General features: G+C 39.9%; 1 protein-coding gene across 4 annotated transcripts in view; it reads left to right on the forward strand.

Annotated features, from left to right (window-relative positions):
* Positions 1–14,098, forward strand: part of ASPG (asparaginase) — a 45,657-nt gene extending 31,559 nt beyond the window's left edge. The window contains exons 12-16 of one of the 4 annotated variants that reach the window (XR_002440965.1): positions 475–638; positions 6,526–6,612; positions 10,032–10,254; positions 11,519–11,618; positions 11,924–11,983. Coding sequence is in view for 3 of the 4 variants with exons in the window: in XM_021403977.1 (XP_021259652.1) it covers positions 475–638; positions 6,526–6,612; positions 10,032–10,254; positions 11,519–11,530 (486 nt within the window). In the remaining variant the exon portion in view is untranslated. Of the gene's footprint in view, positions 1–474; positions 639–6,525; positions 6,613–10,031; positions 10,255–11,518; positions 11,646–11,923 lie in introns of those variants that run through there. The other 3 variants (XM_021403980.1, XM_021403977.1, XM_021403979.1) reach the window with 3 other exon arrangements.

A 23,500-nucleotide genomic window follows, 5' to 3' on the forward strand; every position in this document is an offset into this window, starting at 1 on the left:
ATTTAAGTGAGACACAGTGCAGTGTTAAATCAGGATTTTGGCTCTCCCCATAGCTCTAGCTTGGATTATACCTGAAAAAAGAAATACCTATTTCCCTATATCATTTTTCTGCACCCCTTTGTTTTTAATTTTCCCTGTTTTAACTCTACTCCTGAGGCTTTGATAGTGGGCCTAGAAAAACGATAAATGTGTCTTGAAAATAACAATAAACTAAGTCAAATAAAATTAGCAGACTTTAGACACAAATCTTCTGTGTGGTGTAGTGCAGTAAAAAGCCTATCTGAGGGGGCCATGATGAGGTGTAGAAAGTGAAATAAATATCTGTACTGGTGCTAGAAGTATCACTGTGAGATAAACTTTGTAAGTTTGGCAAGATTAATATTTTGGTGGTACAACTTGTTGTGGTTTATTGTACCAACAATTTCATGTGCAGCCGTTATCTTTTTAGCATGCGAAAGACCTGTCCTTTTGTAGGGTGGAAACCTAAGCTGTGAAGACTATGATGGCCGAACTCCACTTCATATTGCAGCCTCTGAAGGGCATTTATCATTAGTTGAGTATTTGTTAACATCTGGTGCAACTGTTTACGCTAGAGACAGATACGGATCTACCCCACTGATGAATGCGATCAAGTTCAGGTAACAATTTATATACCACTTTGTGTAAGGTATATAAACATTGCATCAATTTGAATTTTAAAGTCCATCCCTATTTTTTGGCCTTGTATTGTCTCAGTGGTCATACGTAAATGACAGCAGTGAAAATAACACAAAACAGCTTTGTTTCAAAGGATGTGGCTAGCCTAAATTAAAAGTATTTTTGAAGTAACATAAAATGAAAGCGAAAAACTTTGTATGCATGCAGAATTTTAGCGTAAGGTAACTTATTGCTGCCTTCCTGCCAAGGCTTTGTCCGTAATTTCAGGTCTCCACTTTCTGCTGTGAGGCTTCTTTATAAAACAGATCTGAACTGAATACTCATTTTGACTGTCAGAAGTGCGAACGCAGGACGCAGGGCAGTTTGTTTTCTTTCTGCTCTCCCCTTTCTCAAGAAGACCAGACTTTCACTGGCACAAAATATACTGGTAGCTTGACGTGTTTTAGTCTTTCCTTTCCACCTGTGCTTGCTTGAGTCTCTTGCTGGATGACTTTTTTTGATTTTTTTTCCCTTCCACCCACTCATAATAATATGAGACGTCTGTGTGGCTCTGCCTGCTTTGTGGATTTCCTCTTCCTGTTGTTCTGAATATCAGCAATTCTTGAATGATAGTCATGGACAAGCGATGTACTGGTCTTTTCCATGTTGCATAGTCGTAAGGAATGGCCATGGCATAGAGTGTAAAAGTTATCAGTTAGAGAAGTTTAATTTTAAAATAGTTGTTTTTTATAGCCTGGGGATTCATAGAGCCACTGGTCTTCCAACGTGTTTGAAGCTGCATACCCTAATCTCTTGTTTCTTTGATCCACTTTCAGCTCCTTATCTCATGTTCAGTCTGTATGATGGCAGGAGAGAAGATATTTTTCATAAAGGAGCTTGGAATGGTAGAACTGTTATGGTCTTCGTGGATGTCTGTCTGCAGATATTCCTACAGCTTTCTCACATTGACGAGTTCACCTGGTCTTTCAGGCTGGAGACTGCTCCCTGGCAGGCCTGACAGCCATGTTTTTGCATTGGCTTCAGAAATAACTTTTTTTCCTGTCTCAAAGACCAAATGCAGAAAACTCAACAGGCCCTATTAACTTGAGATTTAAAGTCCTGTTTGGCCACACTGTGCTACTGCCATACCTACTGCACAGCCGCCTATGGATTTATAAGTTGTTGCTTTATCTTACAAATATATAAGCTCTTCAGTGGCAAACCCTTGAAGTCTTAAAGGAAAAACAAGCCCAACAGCAAATCAAACAAATAACCTCGTAGCTGAATAGAGGTGGCTCTAGTCCAATGTGAGAAAATGCTAAAGCATTAGATACCATTAGATGTTCCTGCAAATCAGGCACCTACTTTTTTTTTTACCGCACCCAACTACCGCCTGAGGAATTTCACATGAGCTTGTTGTTTGGATTCTTTAGCATTGCCACTCCTATATTAAGACTCCTACTATGACTCTTAAGCTCTTTAAAACTGCACACACATTTTGATATTGAGAACTGTAAAAGGAAACTGCACCATAACCATTTTCAGTTTCTCTTTTAGTTTCAACTGTTGTAATGAGAGGAAGAGTTGACTTGGAACTAATTTCATAATTTTGTATTTATGACCTGCTGTGTACTCACACTGCATTTCACACTGATAAGCACGCAAGAAGATGGGTAAAGATCAGACAGCTTTATGCGTGCGTAATTAGATACCCACTAAAAAGATGTGAGCTACAGAAATATTTAAATTCTGTTTATTAAACGGTTGCATGTTGAAAGTGAAGATTATCCTGATGCAATGTGCTGTGTGGTAGAAAGGGAAGGGGGGAAAACCAACTTTAATGAGCAGCCAATGCTTGAAAATGTTTCTTATTGTAACTTTCTCAATTTTACTGAATATTGCATCAGCTCAATCCCATTTTCTGAGAATTAATATTTGCTTAATTGGAATATAATTGCAGTACAGAATCCGCTCATCTTAAAAACAGCTTTCCTTCAGTTTTGTATGTCACATTGTTCAGCAGCTTGCCTTTTAACCTAGCATGTAAATCTGTGTAATGATGAATGATTCCTCTTTTCCATTTAATAATGTGTAAAGATGATCAGGAGTTATGTCACTTCTTAAAAGCATCTTAACACAGTACTGTCACTTATAGACCAGCAATTTGATCTATATCAACGGAAGTCTCTTAAGTGTTTTTTTTTTTTTTTTTTTTTTTTACTCTAAGTGACTCTTTCTTTATTTCAGTAGATGGTATAATGTGGAGTCCATTTCTAAATGAGAAATAAAGTACTTCATTTCCGCTTTTTCATTTGTAACTATGCAATTTACATGTAGTCTCATTCACTTTATGCATGAAGTTAAACAGACCACTGTTAATTTAGGCCAGTTGCTTGACATATCAAAATTAGTAGCATTTCTTTAACTTTTTAGAGTACCCTCCAGGGATAATTCATTTTCAAAACAAAAGAATAATATTTTCTTAATAACAAAAACTTTTCTAAGCAGGAAAATGTCTTGAATAAAAACAGTATATTTTATATAGTAAAAGCACTTTCATTTACGTATAGTACAGTGGTAAGAGGTTGAAAACAGGGAGTTTCTGCTGTGAGAACATCAGATTAGAGGCAGTAAAATTACCTCCCACGTAAATAAAAATTTAAATACTTGATATTTTGCAAGGTTCCATTTACATTACTTCAGGAAATCTAATGCAGAGTGAGAATTTAAACACTAAAGTTTAGAAAAATATGCTGAAGTTTGTCCTTACAATATTTGAGCATACAATTCCCACTGATACCCTGCAGAAAACTGAAGAAGTGAAACTAAGCTCATCCTGCCATAACCATTGCAGTTGCTAGGGAAGCAAGCATTAAAAAGAATGAAGCCCATCAAGTTTGGATATACATTACACCTGCATTTCTTTAAAGAGAGTTGGTGGAAGGTGTATACCCTAAGGCCCCAACCTTGCAAACTCTTACATGTGTGTTCGTTTCACATGTGTGATTCATGCCTTTTGAAGTCGATTCCCTTCTGTAAGTGTCTGCCAAGTCAAGGCCTAGGATGGTATGTACTGCGTGGCACCATGGTGGCTGCAGTCAGAGCACTTGTGAACCAGAAGTTCTGGTGTCTTTGTGGAACTCAAACTTTGAGCATGGGAATGGATATTTAAAGACCACACCAAACCACTTACTTTGCTCTTGAGTCATTAAAATACTAGTTTGCGTTGTTCTTTTTTTTTTTTTTTAATCTTCAGTGTTATCATCAGTAACAGAATTGGAGCAGGGGAAGACTCTAGAAACACTTTTGGTCTCTTTAAATTTTCTTTTGAAGAGCAAATAAATGTCAGTGGCAGTATCAAACAGCTAACTTCAGTAACATGAAATAGCGTTGTTCGTATAGGCTGTGTCTGAGCCAGAGCCATGGTTAGGTAACAGAGGGAGCTAAGGAAAGGCAGAGTTGGGAACAGTTCACAGGTACCATGCATGCTCATGGTTTTGCTTATTAGATGGAGTTGGACTGGACAAGCAGCTTTGCACCCCAGGTTAGCATGGGCACATTGGCATTTGCTCTAAACTCATACTTTGATTATCCAGCAGTTGCACTGCTCTTGGTTGTGTGCTGTCACGTTAGAAAGGGAATCGCATTTGAACCGTTGCCAAGAATTTTATGGCTCATGACATCAGTTAAACTACAAATCAGCTAAAACCGGTCCTTCTGAGGCTTTAGCAAAGCCATAGAAGAGCAGTACCTAAAGAAACAATGTCTGAAGACAAATACCTCTCTTATGCATAAGACATCAGAACATTCACAGCCAGCCTCTTGAAGTCTGAATAATGCTCTTGTGGGTAAATGTAAGAAGTGGTACTCTGGATAGGACTTAAGTTTTTTGAGAATGTAGATGCCATTTGAATGCAAATAGGAACAAGCTGCTGTGCGGCTTACCCCCCCCCCCCCCCCCCCCCCCCCCCCCCCCCCCCCCCCGCATACTTTTCACATTGAGTGATGGGAATGTGAGAAGTGGTCTGTGCTTTCTTGCAGGGATCTGCCCTTCATAGTTGTAGTATTACATTTAACACTTCTAAGTTACCCATTACTCTTTGTCCCTATTCTTTCTCTCCCTCAAACAAGATGTCCCTCATCCTTCCCTTAACAAGCAATGATATACAACAGTTCTTCCCATCATATCAAGAAATGTGATTTTGAATGATTCCCAGTCCTTGAGAAATTTTACTTCCATTTATAAATGTCATGTTATAAGCATTTATTATAAACAGGTCGTTGCAGTCCTTAAGGATCTCTTTCACTTGAATCTACCTTTTTTCCTCACTTAAATTTGCTGCTTTATACATGTAGGGTAGTGCCCTCAAATCTGCCTGTGTCTGTTTCCTGTGCAGCCTACCCTCGGGAGCCTGCTTTAGCAGGGCTTGGACTGGATGAGCCCCGGAGGTCCTTTCCAACCCCTGCGATTCTGTGACTCTTTGATCATAAACTTAGAGTCCCAGTGAGTAGTGGTGGCTCTGTGGGCATAGGTGGGACACAAAGTGAATTCTGGAGGTTGTCTGAGTAAATGGTTACAGTAATAGAAAAGAAAAGCCCAACTTTTTGCTGGAATCCGGAGATAAGGATTTCATAGGGGGAGCACGCTGAGCACATGTGACATAACCTTACAGGTCTTGCTCCCTTTTATCTTCTAGTCCTGTCCCATAGCATAACTTTTATTCTAAGAAGCACTAGTTTCATACTGTGATTTTGAGTATGAGGTGGAAAATGAGGAATAAGCTCGGGCAGTTGTTAAGAGAGTAAGGAGGTGCTATCTATGTTTGGTTCTGAACTGTGTAAGAGCCTGAGTGAACAAGCATTTTTTACTTCAATCTATTTCAGATCAGATTCATTTTCAGCTAATTACTGGTCTAAAAATTCATAAATGTAGAATTCAGTCTCTGCTGCAGGCTGAAAAATAGGATGCTGTGCCATTATTTGCTTTCTCAAGGAGATACTTGTGTGAGACTAGCTGTGTTGTAAGGGACCCTCCTGAGAAAGTATTTTAGATAACTGAACAAGCTTGTGGTGTTTGCTGTTCCAGCAATGCTTTGCCATGAAACAAAATATATATTGCTGTCAACTGAAATTAAATATAATTTGAAAAAAATATGTCTGATAGGGTAAATAACTTACGTTCGGAAAAGCAAAATGATTCTTACAGCGTCAGTACAGTGTTTAGTTTTGAATTTATAAAGTAAGATTTTACATGGAATATGTAAGATTACATAGACTTAATCTGGACAACTTCAAAGTAACTTACTCCACTGGAGTTTCTTAAAGAGAAGCAGTGGGATTAGGTAAGCAGTTTAGTCCAGTTCTAAAATGGGAAGGCCTGTGGCTACCACTGAGAAAATGCAAGTGATGAAGCTAAAAACGTAGGTGAACTTATTTTTTATTTTGAATTAATACAGATGAGTTTTTAGGCAGTGGCTTGAGAAACTTCAAATATTTCCTACAACACTGCTATGCCTAATTCTTCAAGAGTGGTCTAGCAACTTACTTGAAAAAGGAAATAGGAAATTATTCCTGATCTACTGATGTCATCATGCTCTTTCTGGAGAAAAAATTATGCTTTTACTTTTGTCACCTGGATTATTTGTTTAGCAGAGGAGCACAGTCACCTCCCTTTGGAATCTAGTTCCAAACCTTTCATTAGGCCGCTCGTGAAAATGTATTTTGCAATTTTTTTAAAACTGTCATGTTATTTTCTACCCATGACAATATCTTAGAGGCTGGCCTTGTCCAGGGGTTGGCAGAGTTTCTGTGGAAAAGGGAAGGAAATTTGTTTCAGAAATTTCTCAAAATCTGTGATTAAAATTTCTCTTTTCAATTTCTTTCTCAAAGGCACATAGAGGTGATTAATTTATTACGAGAAACGGGAGCACATCTTTCAAGCCATGACTTGGAGAACACTGGAACAATACTTTGCAGGTAAATATGATTTTAGGGAAGGTGGGGCTCTAAAATTAGATGGAATGATTTTCAAAGGAGACTCTCAGAATGGAGAGCAGAATGGAGAACAGCTTCCAAGGAAGTTATTCCCTGCATCCTTGGCACACGACATGTGACTCTTTCTGTGCTAAACTAACAATGAAGAAACAAGTGAAGTGATGAAATTAAGAATCAACTCTGTGCCACAGCACCAGTAAGTCAAGAGGGCTCCAAAGTAAGGGAATCTTGTGAGGATAAGTGACCAAGAAAAAAATACAAGTTTTTTTTTTTACCAGAAATTTCAATATCAAAGAATGAGAAGGAAATAGATTTTCTAATAGCATCTCTATTTGAAACCAAGGCTGCATGTAGTGCATAATTTTTATTAGAATAAAATCCTCTAGTTACTTCTATGGGAACAGCTTTAACAAGCATCTTTCTCAAAATACATAAATCAAACACACAAATACATTTAACTCCAAAACAACAAGTGCTCACCGTCTCTATATTTAACTTTAAGCAAATATAATCCTCTAATAAGGCAGTTTTCCATACAGTTGCTTTTAATAGACAAGGTGCTTTAATGTTATGGGTATATATTTTGAAAAGAAATGATACCTGATTTTGTGTTTTCCCTTAATGTTTTTGAATTACAAGTTCAAAATTGTGAGAAGGATTTTAATAATTTCCTAACGTTACTGGTTGTTTTTACTTAATTTCTTCTTTTCCTCTCAAATACAAACAACAACAAAAAATCCCTGAATATCAGCCTCTGTATCAGGAATTGTCTGCAAATTGAGATGTGCCAGGGCAAGTCTCAATTTGAGGGCTGCATATTGTCCTCAAAACTATAAGGTCTGGGTAAGTATGCCTTATGTGTAGGGACTGGACTGTCCTTTAAACAATTCCAGAATAAAGGAATACAAGCTGAAGTTTTTCAATTGTTATAATTTACTCAGAGGAGGCTGGATAGTAAGAGTTACCACTGAGTTCAAATACGTGCTTCATAGGGCACTGCAGGTGATAGGACAGAACTGAGCCCTTCCTTTGCATTGTTTCCATCTGTCAAGACGAGAGGAGTGGCTTAGAGAATTCCTCTGCAAATAAGTTGGCCCCTTGCTTAGCCCTGCACCATGTGCAGAACCTGTTTGGCTGGCTGACATGAGTGGGGCGTCCACAAAGAGAACAAGGGGCCTGTAAACAAAAAGTGCTTCTGATGCCGTTTGTTACAGCATTTCAGACTATGCACATACTGCATCTGTATTGCATGAATTCTTGTTCAAAGCTACTATTTTGCTAACAAGCATTTGAGGTTGGGAGATATTTTTAAACCTTTATTCATGGTAATAAGGTTAATATAAAAACAGTGTGTTCACATGGCTGAGCTGCTGACAGAACAGGCTGTTTGTAACATCTTCCCTCTCCCTAATCTGAACTATTTTCCTACATCGTTTCTATCCTTATATAATGTCCCTTAAGCTGCAATTTGTACCAGTCTGAATTTGTCCCCATGGCAGTATGTCCACTTCTTGAAGTTCAGGATGACAAAGCTGCTTGCTGATACTCTCTGGGTTGCTGCACTTAACCAGTTCATCTTTCTTCTCCATACAGTTCTCTATTACTAGGAGCACATTTTCGCCATTACTGCTTACTGATCATCAAACAAACTGACTTTCACAAACATTGAATTTTCTGTCCTAATACTATCTCCTCAATTTCCTCGTGTTTAGACTCATAATTTTGGGAAGGAGACAAGAATAAATGTGCTCTGTTGGCACTGGTGATGTTTGAGAGGGGAAGGGAGTACCAATCCAACCAGAACTGGGAGTTGGACATTGTCAGCAGGAACTCATGTATGAAGTGGAGATGCACCTGGATGCAGCCAAGATGATCTTGTTAAATCTTTCATGGTTTCATTTGCTTTATTTTGAGGCAGTGAGAGGTGTTAGTCTCCTTTTTAGAATCACTTCGTTGATGCTGGGAATCTGGTCCATGGCTTTGTTTTGAAATGAGAAATAGATCTCAATGTTAGCATCCTATCTATTAAAAATGTCATAATCTCTTCTCATATTGCAGTAGCATTGGCATCACTGGAGAAACAGGCCATGATCAGATACATCAGGGCATGTAGGCTTATTCTGAAGGCTAGTCATGCTCTGCAATTGATAAACAGTTGCTTTTTGGTTTTGTTTTAGAAAGGAAGAAGTCTGTATAGAACTGAGACGCTCCCTTCAAGTGTGTACTTCACAAAATCAAGTGGAAGCAATAAAACCAAACCACCTTTCTATTTCCTTTTTTTTTTGATTGCATAAAGTGCTATAATATACAAAGATGCAGCCTTTCAAAATCAGCAGCATTCAAAATAAGATGCTCCTATTTCAGCATAAACTTTGAGAGCTAGTTCTGAGAGAGGGGAAATAAATGTGCCAGGAGAATCACTGGAGGAGCAGAGCTTTGTGTCCCTTGGAAAGATGAAATCCTGTTACTGGAGGCGGCAGAAGGGAACCTGAGGTGTCATTTAGCTGCTTGCATTCCTTCCCAGATCTAGAACTGCACTGACTCTTGTCCTTCTTAATCTATGAAACCCGAGCAGCTTTTCACTCCCTTTTTGGTCTAATTTGGCCATAACAGAACCCTTTGCCCAACAGCTCCTGTAACTCAGTTTGCTCGATACTGGTGTGACAGGGAGGCAAAAGATGAGGCAGCATAATTGCATTATCACTGTTCCTGGTATCTTAGTTCTCCTGTCATCATTGTAACTACATTGGCCAAGCTGCATCGTTTTTTGTTCTCTGCTCAGTCCCCAGAGAATACATTTTTAACTTGATCAGTAAACGGCTGCTGCAAAATGGAAGGTATTTCTGTGTGTTTGGATTGCTGTAATGACACAGAAGGAGACCACTTCATGCTGTTGACCTCTGGTACTGTGAGTCAAACTGCTCTTTCTGAAAAGGTGCTATTAGACATTTAGTTTCCAAGTGCAGTTTGCTGCTTACAGCGATGCCAGCTGAATTGCCCTCTGTTAGTAATAGTTTTGAATGTTCTTGACTTTGTCCAGAGTGGTTTCCACTTTGCAGTGATATTCTGCTTGGCAGATAGGCCAAGTGTTTTGAGTGTAGCTCACCTGCTCAGCTTTTGGTTTGTTCGTTCCTTAATTCTGGGACATTTCAGTGTCAACAGCAAGAGATGTGTCTTTGTAAACAGTAATTATTGTGTTCAGAAGTGGCTGCTAAGCAACTTCTCTGATTTGCTAACACTTTACTAAAGCTTACTTTTTCCTGCAGTTTCCTTTAAGGCTTCACACTGAGCTTCCTGTTAGACCGCCTTTGCTTCCTCTATTTCATTCTGTTTACTGAGAGGCCTTTTTTGTAACAGCAATTGTAATTAATGGTTTACTGATCTTTTCTTCATTATGTCAGACCCCACTGCACCCCATTGCCACATCCCTGTCTCCCCGAACCCCAGCTGTGGGTCTCAGCCCTGCCCTGGGGCTGGCATGGTTGCATGGAGGAATATGGAGATCATCTGCACTCCGTTTTCCTGCACAACTTCTGGGACTACTGCAAGCAAAAGCCTCTCTCTGCCTTTCTCCTCAGGCTGCTGCAATTAAAGGCTTCCACTCCCCTGAAAACATTTTTTCAGGTACTTAAGAGATTTAATCAACATCAGAGGTGATTTCAGTCTAGCAGCGCACTGAAAGTTTCAGACTTGCTTTCAGGCTTTCTTCCTCAAGCTTATCTGACTGACTGCCCCTTGCGTCTTCCTGCATGCTCTGCTCTCCATCGGTCTGACCAAGTGTTCATCATCCCGTTGCCCATCATGATCCTGTCCTTGCCATTCCTCCACAGCAAGCAGTATTTAAGGCAGCGAATGGTGAACTTAATAGGTTTGGGGGGTTTCCCTCTCATAATGAGCTACAACCTCATCTGATGGTTATCAGGGAGCTGTGCTCAGACAGTAGCAGCATGGAGCAAGGGGCTGCATTCAGTTCTGTGGCCTGGTGTGTTCTTATCCTGGGAAAACCAGAGGCAGCCCTATCAGCTGTGCACCCAGCTCAGCCTGCAGGGTTGGTAGCGATGGGCGTGCTCTGTGCACGTGCAGGTTGCGAGCCCTTCTTTTACAAAAAAAAGTTAAAAACAAACCTTAAGAACTACAGATGAGACTTCCAGGAGATGTACAAAGAAACATTCTGGTGTACATTGCTCAGAAAACATTAATTCACTTATTTTTCACTTATTTCTATATGATTAATGTTGACCTTTACTATCGCTTGTTATGCATGGCAGATAGAAGTCCTCTTCAACATCCTTTTTTTCTTTTTCTTTCTTTTTTTTTTTTTTTTGCATGCTGCCCATTTAAATCTTACAAATTACCTTAACTCAAAAAACATAGCTGGCTGTCCAAAGGATAACACATCAATGTGCTGTCATAACTTCTGGTAGTGAACACAGTTGTGCAAACTTATGAAGGAGCTTTCTCAGTGACTTCAAACAGGGCAGACTGATTGCGAACACATCTGCTTGTGTTCTCACTTATTCAGCTGCACCTTGATGCAGCCATTGCCCTCCCCCCAACTCATTTCATGAGATAAATACTGTGTTGTGAAATATGAAACTGAATGACTTTTTTTTCCCCCTTGGTCATAGTCACACCCACTGTGTGAAACTAGCCTGTTGTAAGTACTTATAGCACAGCCTTATTAATTTAAGGAACTGATTCATCAAGCTGTGTTGCTTGCTCAGCTATTCAAAGCTGTTGTAATAGTGTTCCTTTCCTTACCTCTCTGTCCTGCAGCCATATTGAACCTGTTCCGGTTCAGCATTTGCTTGTGGAGCGCATTGACAGCACACAGGAGCACAGTGAAACAGTCTGAAAGACTTAGAACCAATGTATTTGTTTTTTCCAGCCTTGCAGCTAAAGGTGATGTGGATGGGCTGTACGCCTGGTACCTGGCTGGTGCAGACCTGGAGCAAACTGGTTATGATGGCAAGAATGCCCTACAAGTAGTAAGTGTGCACATGGCCATACTACACGCAGTGCTCTGTGAGTGCTGTCAAGTAATAGGAATTTGGGAAAAGTAAGTGCTGCTCTGGAGCTACGGACTGGATTACTGTATGTTGTGAACTCAAGTCTGGTGCTGTCCTGAAGTAATAAATTGTTGGAGCCAGAACTTTCTCATCTATCTCAGAGGAATTAAAATTTAAATTGGATTTTAATTATATTGTGGTAACATATTCTTACTTCCCACAAGTAAGTATTTGCATGTCCTGGTGCACAGGATGGCAGGATTTATTCATGTTTCTACTCACAGGCAAAGGCTACAGGGCATAAGGAGGCTCTTGACTTCCTCAGACAGAAGTGGCGAAAGAAGGTAAGACCCAGATTTCAGGGGCTTGGTTTCTGAAATGTATGGGTCAGTATATGCTTGTATGAAGAAGGACTTTGTATTTAAGCCTTAGCTCACATTTGAGCATTGGGCTCAGCTGCTATCCCTGCCTTAGTCTCTAGAATGGGACTAATGTTTATTCCTCATTTGGCCTGAAACAATAAGTGTTTTTTTACGGTGTGTTCTACAGCGTGGTTCACAATTTGGTTGGGTACCTAAATGCTATTATAGTAAATCTGTTGAGGGCAGCCATATCTCTTTCTCCTGGCCTTTTGCAGTAAATTGTTCCTCTGTCTTGTCTGCATTAAAGAGGAAGTTCCTTCCTTTGGCCACCCTGCCAGGCCTGTTTTTTCAGGGTGCTGTGCCCAGAGTCTGGGAGCATGCCCTCCTCCAGCAGAGCCATGGTGTGATTACAGCCTCCCACTCAGGAGACTGCTTGGTACCTACAGCATTTGCGGACATGCTCTCCGCCTGTCTTTTTCAAGGGCACCTTACACCAGCCTGTCTTAGCATTACAGAATATCCCAAGTTGGAAGGGACACACAAGGGTCATCAAGTGCAACTCCTGGCTCCGCACAGGGCCATGAAAAACCAAACCCTATGTCTGAGAGCGTTGTCAAAATGCTCTCTGAACTCTGAAGGGTTTGAGGTAATGATGTCAAGCGCTGCAGAAAAGTGGGCAGGTTCTCAACAGGCACACGGTAGCTATACAGCAGGGCGTGGAAGGCTCCCTTTCTGCACAGAGCTCTCCCACCCAGAGCACAGGACTGGGCAGTGCCGTGGCCTCTCTGATTTATGCTGGCTGTCTCTGACTCCCGGCGTGAATCTCTTTTGTGCTGCTAATGCAGAGGTGTGTTCTCCTGGCTGAATGCTTGTGAGAAGGGTGTGAGTCCCATGTTCAAAGCATCAGATCTGACAAGTCTCTCTGTTGTGAACTTGTCTGGGCGTTTGACCATCTCCAGTGCTGTGCTGTAACTGGAGACATTTAAAACTTGCCCTTTATTTCTCTGAACTCCTTTCTGATGCAATACGTTGTGGATTTAGATATCTCTTCTCCAATATATTGGCAAGTTTAATACCAATTTAATTACTGGGAGGAGATGATGTCCTTTATTTAATCAAATGAATATGAAATTTAGTTAAAGGTTTGGTTGCAGTCATGGCTACCTTGCTTCTTCCGTGTCCCATTTGATCAATGTGAGTGAATTCATGTATATAGGTGGGTAATTGCATTTAAAAAATAGTTGTGGTCTAAAGGGGAACATGAGACAGAATCAGGCATTTTTTCCTTTCCTGTAAAGTTTTGAGGTTTTATTTCTTTTTAGCTGTTACAGTAGGGTTAGATACAATCACAGTTTTGAGCTTTTAAATGGAAGCTTTCCAGTGTCCAGGATGAGAATGTTAAAAGTACCTTCACAGTCTGGGTGGTGTTGCAAAGGAATTTCCATTTGGAGTGAAATTTGTCTGAAATGGTCACTTTTAGTTTACAAATGGGAATGAATGTGTTAAATCTTCAACTCCTACTTGGATCACCTCAGCTCCTTTGGTCTGAGCCACCAGCAGTGCAGGCGATCTCAAGGAAGTCATCAGTGCTGCATGAGAACTTGCTTAACAGGCTGCATGGTAATCTCTTCCCAAGAAGGTTTTGGATACTGCCAACTGTTAAACATCCATTTTCTCTTCATCCATAGGCTGTAGAAGATGATCTCTGAAGCATTAGTGGTGTTCAGTGATTATGGGGAGAAAAAAGAAGCAATGGAAGCTGCACATGGAGCATACAGGAAAACTAAAACTGACTTAGAAATATACGTTACTTAGGAACACATTCAGTTGTCGTTGATTTTCTAAAAATAATATGCTGCTTTATGTTTTAATCACTTTTTTTTTTTAAGAAAGTTTTGTGAACAAGTGAGGCTGGAATGTATTGTCTTTACTCTGCACAAGCTGTTTTTAAGGAGACCTTTTGAATCTTCTTTTATTAAATCACCGAAGACAGTATTGCAGGCATGGCAAAAGGAAATGCCGTGGTGAACTCGTACCAAGAGAAAACAGTGGATTGTACATTTCTGTGTTTCAACTAATAAAATCTCTGCAGAACAATGTTGGTTTCACTTTGTCTGATTTTTGCAATGGCTTGTATCACTTCAGCTGCAATTACAGCAATTGTGAATGTCAGTGCAAACAATCGAATCAGCCGTGGGCATCTGCCTGCAGTTGTGTACTAATCTTCACCAGTGTGTCACTGTAAAACCTCACTTGAAATGAGTAGGATGCCGATGCCATAAAGCATGCTTGTGGGACTGTCTGAGTGAACTGATTGTTTTGTTTCTAATAGCATCTCTACCACATCCTGACCGGAATATAATCAAGATTGCTGCATGCTGGACACTGAATTCTTTGGACTGGAAATGTGATCTTGGTGTTAGCAGACCCTAAGTTTAAAGTCACATCACCTTCAGACTAAGGGAAAAAAAAAGAAGTGATACATTCCTTCCCAGCTATGTCCGTCCCAGAATATGTAAACACAGAGAGTACTCCAGGCAAATGCATATATTGGCGATGGCAACTTTTAATTTCACCTACAGCTGCTGCAGTAATCTATGTGGATTTTATATCTACTTCATCTGAAGGGAATCTTTGAAGTGCAGATAGTTGTTTCTTTTTCCTCTTTATACTGTTCAACCTTCCCACAGCTATTCTTATCATGGAGAAGAGCTGCATGGACGACTTGCTGAGCTCGCTGGCATTAAAAGGTTCCCAAGGTATGGTGCATATCAGATCCCCCTAAAACAGGGCAACTGTGTGTGTAGTCTGAGAAAACAAAACAAAAACACAATATTTTAATGTGAAAAGTAGTGCACCTCTTCAGTATGGTCACAAATACTACGGCTATGCTGCTTTGTTATTAAACAATTGATGCTATATAGCAATAAATATGTTTCAGATTCAATAAAACTAATAGTGAATTAAGTAAATGAGATCTATGATAAGCTTCAAAAATCAGACCTCAAATTCAATGTCTTATCTGTAAATACACAAATGGAATGTCTGTAACAAAGCCATGTTTGTGCAAATTTCTGCAACTAGGAGAAAAAGTGTGCACAGACTCCTCTTCCTATAGAATTTAGACCTAGTATCTGAACTCTTGTTTAAAACGAGATGCACTGAAGTAGGAAATCCCTTGATAGACTTTTCTGTAAGTGACTTCCTTGGGATTAGAATAAATAAATAAAAATATTCTTAGATGCAATGACTTGTCTATAGCAGCACTCACTCTTTATGTACCAGGATGGCTGACTGCAACATATACAGATGCATCCTTATGCCTTTCAGTAAGAGTTGATTACAGAAAACATTGTAAACAATAATGTTCTTATATTTTGAACATCTGTCTAAAGTAGAACACTTTCTTTTTATTATTTTTAAAACAAAGGATGGTATTCTGGTCTAAATTACTGATACAGTAAGTCTCAACAGTAAAACTGAAAGAGAGGGAAGAAAACAGACAACCATTTTGTTTATGTATGCTAGCCTGGTGGTAAAGACACTAAGGGTAAGGTAACGTTTAGAAATGTGATTCAGTAAGACTGTTAGAAGCTAGTAAAGCTGAAATGAAGTGTGCTGGGCCATGTTTACAGTGAGAATAAAGAGGTGTTCAGTTATTTCTGACAAACGTTTACAAAAGTATATATCCCATTAATATATTACCTTGCATAAGACAGTATTCCTGCAACTTTTTGGAAAGATTATGATTTACCCTATAAATAGACCAGTATCTAAAAAAGTGCTAATGGCAAATGCATGAATGCACATTTAAACTGAATCTTTTTAATGTATGTCAAAATTTCACTCAAGAACTGTAGCAGTCAACAGTTTTGAAGGTAAACTTTGTATAGGGTGCAGTGATCACCGATGTAGCAACAGTCACCCAGTCTAGCTCAAAAACTTCAGCTCTTGATTCCACTGGGAGCAGATTTCAATAATGCTTTCAAGATGCTCTATTTGTCTGGTTTGTCTGTTATACCCTTTGCTTTGTCTAGTAGATTGAATAATCATGATTGTAGTCTCTGTGATAACTCCCAGTCTTGTGATGAAACTATTTGTGTACAGTAACACTTCAGCTTTACATAGTTACTGGTTAAAAGCAAAATCTTAATATTAGAAAGGAATGAAAATTGTACCAATTTGTTCCTACCTATTTGTTCCAGTTACTGTAAGCAGCTAAGTGTCTTTCATGAGTTAAAATATGCTAGGTATTCTAGGGGCATCTTTAGTTTTTCAAACATCCTAATTTTTCTCCTTCAGGCCATCACCGAAAGATCAAATACACTCTTCTTTTTTATCCAGCAGTCTTCTGCTTGGTAAAGGTCTGTGGGTTCAGCAGCTGAACAGTGCCATACTAATGCTAACATGCCCATTCTGTTGCCCAGGACCAGCTGCTGGTCCATTTCCGAACTTCTCTAACAACTTCACCTCCACTCAGCCATGATGCCATCGTACCTTTTCATGTCTACATCCATCTGCTAGATCAAACACGTAATTCAAGGATCATTTGTAGATCCCAGCTTGATACTTTGCACACAGTACACACGGGATTAGCATGGCCGAAGCTGGATCATTTTGCAGTCTTTTGGCACAGAAGAGCTCACAATGTTTTTCAGTATCAGTTTTTAATGCTTAACAGAACATAAAAATGACGTATCCATTTCTGTGAGAAAATGACAGCAGTAATCTGAGACTCGGAACTGCTGCTCAAATGTTGGATTTGTTTCTGGGGCTGAGGCTTTGAAGTGATGCTCTTGAAGTGAATGTTGGTGCTGGACCTCTGCTGCTCTCTCCTCCTCCTCTTCCATGGAGGAGACGCTGTGAATGCCTCATGTAAAAGTCAAACATTGCATCAATTTTAAAGCTTTCTTCACTTGAAAGACAACACCCAGCTTCCACTTTGTTTCTTTTTCCTAATGATCCAGCAAATACTGCCAAGGGATAGCGACTGCTTGGCCTATGTCAGCACTTCTCTAACGCTGTAAAAAGCAGGGATTTGCACAATTAATATGTCTGAGTTCCTGATTTGAGTTACAGCTTTCCTTTCCTGAATGCCACCACTTTCTTTTTTAACGATGTCTGAAAACATTAAGCTTCTGTTTGGAGATTCTCTTATAAAACTTCTGCAGTGGAAGGGTATTCTTAATTATTTGCAAAATTGGCATGTGCTCACGCTCATTGCATGTTGTCTTGGCTGACCCACTGACAGATTGACTAGCTGTGTCTGTTCAGTACTTGCTGAAGGACATCAGCTGTTCAAAAGGCTTCAGTATCTGCTCATTCTTCTTGAATTCCTAAAAAACTCCACTTCTGCACATCTTTACTTACAATAGCATGTCTCAGATGTCTCATGCAATGATTTTGGTGTTTAGCAGTGAGTGACGATGAAATCCCTTATCTGAAACTAAAGCCTTTAACTTCCTTAAAGCAGACTTTATTTGCAGTCTTCTGAACAGTATGATCTATGGGGATTCTCCAAAAAAGATTGTGATATCAGCAGATTTATCCATTTTTAAGATGGGTTCATGTAGTGAAATGACAAATGAGAGAAATGTATCCCCTGTGCATAGAAACCAACCTGTGCTTGGTTCTACTTAAACTAAGCATTAATGGTCCTACGGCAAAATCATCTTCAGCTATAGGTGTAATCCCCTTCTCCAGGCACTTCTGCAGATCCCTGCATAGGACCTACACAGCAGTGTATGAAATGAAATCCTTTTAGTTTCCATCATTGTAATTTGTTAGATCACTATAAACCTGAAATAATTTTATGATAAGTGAAAACAGATTATGAAGAACCGATTGAATGTGTGAGGTGTATGTCATCACAGGCACTGCTGACACATTTGTGTCTCTTCTAAGCAGGCTGTATTAGCAGTAAAATCATTAAGACTAGACTTTCCGTGATTCTTCTGCAGCTGTAACAACACTTCAATTTTAGTGACTCTTTTGGAACAGCTACTAAGATAGAAAGCTTGGAAGCTATTTAAAATACCCTACTGAACCATACAAATGAATCTGTGGGACTCAGATGTTGCCATCTTAGATAGTCCATGAGTCAGAATAAAACCTGCTACTACTAGATTTATTATTTGTGCAAAGTGTCTACTTGAAATTACTTCAGAAACTTAATTATACATACATTTGTTTACCTGTGATCAGCTGAATGGGAAGAGGCAGAAGCCTGCACCTCAAAAAGCGCAGCTGAGAAAAGTACCCTGATTCATAGCAGCAAAATGTAATCTTGTGTAAACCGCACAAAGTAGCTCTCCTTCACATGGCTTGAGTTGGGAGACTTGATATAAATCTCATGGTCAAAGACTTTGGTACTTGATGTCCAAAACTACGTTGACATCTGACCAAAATTGCTCCAGACGTAAGAGAAGCAAATAAAATGAATGGGGAATACAACTCCTTGCTGGCCTAGCTGGTGAGGAAGAGGCAGTGTCTCTTTCCCCTCCCCTGCCAACACTGGCTTGTTGAGACTTGCTCAGCTTGTGCGGATCTCGTGCTCTCCCACTGGTGTCTTCAGCACCAGTACCTTCCTCGCAGCCAGGATGCTGTGCTTGGAGGTGGCAGCCAAGCCCTGGGCAGGTGCCAGCCCGCAGCGTCCTGCAGCTCAGCCCAGTTCCAGCAGCAAGCTGATGCGTGGCACCTGGCACAACAAGATGGGAAGAGGCCAAGAGATTAGTCTCTGAACCAGTAGCTACCACCACAACAAATAACTGTTCTCTCAAGACACCGTATTCCACAGGCCCTCGTGCCTTCTAGGTGTCAAAATGGGAGCCCTGTATAACTCTCTCGACCAGAAGAATGCCAGAGCTGCCTGCTAAATTGTGTATGCAGCATTTCTGAGTGCAAATTAGTCCCACTAATTACATGTATAAGTGTACAATGCATGTGCCACTGTCCCAGATCCTGTTAGGTTCCAGTATGTGGTTTCAGCTGCCACAGACCCTGCTTTTAAGACTTTGCAAGTGAGATTAGATGAGACTCCATGCAGTAAAGGGTGATAAGAAAGGCAATAAAAGGGCAGAGAATTACAGTAATGTTTGTTTTTGTAGGTGGTTATTTCTACATCCTGTTTTCAAATTATTTAACTAACTATTAGCATAGAAGAGGAATGTCAGTCCTGGCAATTCAGAAGCAATGGTCATGTATAGCAAAGAGAAGAACATCAGGATAGAGAAAAAGGAATCGTAATGACAATCTTTTACTGAGAGATAAGGACAATTAGAACAGAGAGACAGATTAATCCCATTATATGTCAGAAGCTGCTCTGCTGGGGAGATTCTCTGATGGTGCATGAAAAATTATGCTTGTGTCTTTTAGGGTGTTCAGCTTCCTTCCTAGATATGTACTGCTGCCGATCTTTGTGACTGGAGCCCAGTAAAACTGGGGTTTGGGTGCAGCAAATTCTTTCTGTGGCACATCTGATTCCTGCTCAAGGGTCAGTTTGGGGTGATAACGATCCTCAGCACCTTCAAGACAAGCTATCCTGCAGAGATCTCTGCTGAATCCAGCAGAAATGACTGCCTGTTATCTTTGCTGACTGACAGAATGGGATGTCAAATAAGGTATATTACTTACTTGACCATTTTGACTGAGCTCTTTGCCCACAGCTATGTCACCATTTATCACTGTTGTTTGGAAAGTTCTGCATTCAAGGACATAAAACCAGAAATATGACAAGTTCCTAAAAATTACCATACTGTTTTATACCACTCTGACTCTCCATCTTCCATGGTCTGAACCAGCAAACACTTTAGGAAATCTCAGCAGTCAAATTATGAGTAATGATTTCATATCTCATGGCTTTACGGAGCAGATTATATCATTCTGCTAACTCTGGAAAACTATCAGTAGACCACACAATGTGGGGACGAGTGGCCAGTGCACCAGAAGCTCATGCTGCCATTCTGTGAAAGTTGGTTGGCATTTTTTGAAAGCCCAGTCCAAACTTTCTGAAATTTGGAAAAAAGGCTACAGAGATTATGTATCCAGAATTGATTTCAAAACAGGACCCAGTGGGTTCCATTTCTTATACACACATTTTTAACTGTCATCTTAATAGCTTGAGTACATGGTCAAAGTACTGCTGCAGATCCAAAGCTTCCAATGGAAAGTCACAGCAAGGTATGACTACAGAAGTACCCACTCCTTGTTTGCAACAGGCTCTTCCTGGTGTTTTTAGAGCTTCTGTGATAGAGTTGGAAGTTCTCCCCAGTATCAGTCTCTCGATGAAGAAGCTGACTTATCTCTCAGGGCACATCCACTTGACAGCTAACAAACTGTCTCTGCAGCACAAGGATTGTTGTTCACCCTTTTTTTGTTGGTTAAGTTTTATTTGTTCTAAAACTGCTGATGTAATTGTACTCCTGATCAAGCCTATGAGTTCTGGTGTTGCCTTACTCTGGACTGGTTATTAAAAGAACTGATATTTTTAACAATACGATCAAAAATTTGAAATAGAAAATGGAAAATGTCTACTGCTACTTACTTACTGCAAACAGTTGTGCGACTGTGTACAGACAAAGCTTGAAAAATTCTCCCTAAGAAGGAAAAAGTACATTAATTTGTACTCAGTAATTTACACAGTTAACTGTGGGAATGGAATGAACAATGCATTAAATCAGAAAATGGTGATGTGCAGTATTACGCACCAAACTGATGCATAGCCTCTGTAGTGCCAATAGATACTGTTTAGACAGAGCACATGACCTACAAACCCTTCTCTCACTAAACCGGTAATGTTGAGATTAATCAAAATTTTGTGCCTAGAATGGTGGTATTTGCCAATAAAATGTGAATTCTTAACTTCACTGTTATCCATATTTTAATTTCTAGCATGTCTTTATCAATTTAAGTACTGAATGGCAACCCCCAGCAATCTTTCTAAAAGTTCTTGGTTGAAAAAAATATCCCAACCCACCTTCTTTCTCTTTAAATTACTTATTGTTGTTTAGGCAATGATATGAAAATACTTCCCGTTTATGAGGAAGCATTAGGCTCTCTCTCAAGGTGCTTATTATCGCAAAGCAGGTTACTATTAAGCTATTATTATGCTTACATGTGACACATAGTGGGCTGCTATATTGGCAAATGAGTTTGAGTCAACTCAAGTAAACAAGAAGTTGCCCCATCGGTGCTTGCTATGAACACATGGAATGGTGATTTCCCAGGGTGGGAGAAAATCTACTTGCATGGTTTTTGCTCTGTTTCCCAAGAATATGACAGGTATTTTACAGACTCCACTCTTTGCTTAAGAAACTTCCAACCTAATTTCAGGCAAGCAATAATGAGTAAGAGTAGTGAATCAGTGGGGATCTGTTGAGGATGGGGAAAAACAATAGTAAGCTCTGAATCCAAGCTAGTTTGCATGCTGTATTCATTCTAAGTTTAGAATTGTCAGCTAAAACACATTGTAGTACAAGGAATAGTACTGTATGCTGTTCCACACCCTTCCACGATATTACCTGCCAAAATACAGAATTGGCAGGAAAGTACTGGGATGTTATGCCAAGGAGCATGGGGATATTGATCGAAAGTAATGATAGCAACTTCCAATCATCTGTCATAATGTCACATAATCTTTCACTATCAGAATATGCAAGATCTTATGCCTTCCATATTCTATCATGCAATCAGCACATCCTTTTGTGCCTTTCCATAAGCTTACCCTACATCTTTGCTTTCTCCTAGGACAGCTCTTTGTTTCTTACAGTCATCCCTGCCATTAAGTCTTCATTTGTGCTGCTCCTTTGTTTGACACTATCAGTTGATTGGTATTTGCTTCCCCACACAAGAAAACTCCACCTGCTATATCGGACCATCATGTTCCATGCTACAATGTGCTGTTCCTCCAGTGCAATCAGACAGGTCTCAGTGTCTTGCAGGATGAGTCCCCACTAGCAGATAAAATAGCCCTATTTATTGGGTTTGTGCCCCTGAATGGCAAACTCAGTGGGTGACATACGTGCTGCTTGCTTACCAAGGCCATTTGTTGCACTGTGGTCCATTACAAACCAAGCGCATAACTACTCTGGTCATATATATGCAACTGAAAAGAGTATATAAATAAGTATATATATATAAATACATATATATAAAGAGATATAAATGATACCTAGTTTAACCACCAGTAGAAATATAAGCTAATTACTGTTCCTTTTAATACAACTAAATTTCCCCTCTATCCATTTTTAGAACCAATCCTATTATTTTAATGCCTCAATCGCCTTTCATACTGTCACAGAGGAAAAACAATTAATACATGGCTCATTCCTTGTATAGTGCTGTCAGTCAATTTCTGCTGTTAGGTATCTCTACTCTCCTACCTTTTAAAACCTTCATCTTGTTCTGTGAGACTGCCTAACTAAGAGAGGTAACAGGATGTTATCTCCATTACTTTATTAATGGGGGGTGCACAAGTGAGAAACAGAACTTACTGATTACACGCATAAACTGAAAGTACATTTGCCCTGCTACACTACACTGCACTGCTGTTTGTTTAACATGTAAGTTACTAAGAAAGTGCATCTTTTCATACTATTGACCTAAGGGATTGTATACATTTGCTTGGTGGATCCCTTTAAGCCAGTAAAATTCATCCTGGCCACTCCTTACACATCTCCTACCAAGTATGAGACCTGTGCCGTCTTTTACTATATTCTTCCATGAAAATAAAAACACAACAACCTTAAACATTCAATCAGTAAAACCACCAACACATACTAAAAAACACAAAGCAAAAGATGACTCATCCTGCCTAAACCCAGTGCAAGTTGTTGTACCTCAGTTCCCACTGGTTGCCCCAGGCAATTCCCCTCCTGGGGCTCAGAGCCCTTCTTCAGGGCCGTCAGCCATACGTGTCTGAACGTGGACCAGACCTGCAGTGGGGTCAGCGGGTGGTGTTATGTCTCACCATCACAGCAGTGGGTTCCGACTGGTTTGTCTGGAAAGGGCTTTTACAGTATGGGCAATAGGGTTATTAGTTAGCTGAGTGGTATTGTAGAGTCATAGGTGTGGGTGTGTGTTTGTGTTTGTTAGGGGTGGATGAGAGTTGGCATAGTTAGTGAAGAATTATATATAGAAAACAGCTACTATGATCATGGTGTGCGTGCTGTGTGTATCGCAGGTAAGAAGAGACCTAGGACGCTGTCATAAAACAAGGGCCTCTTCTCACATAAAAGCAGCCTTACTTCCACTGCTGTCAGTGACATATGTCTCCTTTGAATTAACTCAGAAACACTGCATATTCCTCTATATTAGGCAGGCAAAAATAATTTTGAGAACACAAAGGTTCAGAAAAGCTGTAAGGATTGTACTCTCTAGAAAAAAAAAAGGCACAAAATTAACCTCTGGGTTTTAGTCTGAGAGAGCAGAGAAGAGCAGGAGCTGGTTTTACCAAAGTGAACTGAAACGCCTCCAGCCTTGATCTGGGGAGTTTGCATAGGC

Source organism: Numida meleagris, chromosome 6 (assembly GCF_002078875.1).
Source record: "Numida meleagris isolate 19003 breed g44 Domestic line chromosome 6, NumMel1.0, whole genome shotgun sequence".
NCBI classification, from domain to species: domain Eukaryota; kingdom Metazoa; phylum Chordata; class Aves; order Galliformes; family Numididae; genus Numida; species Numida meleagris.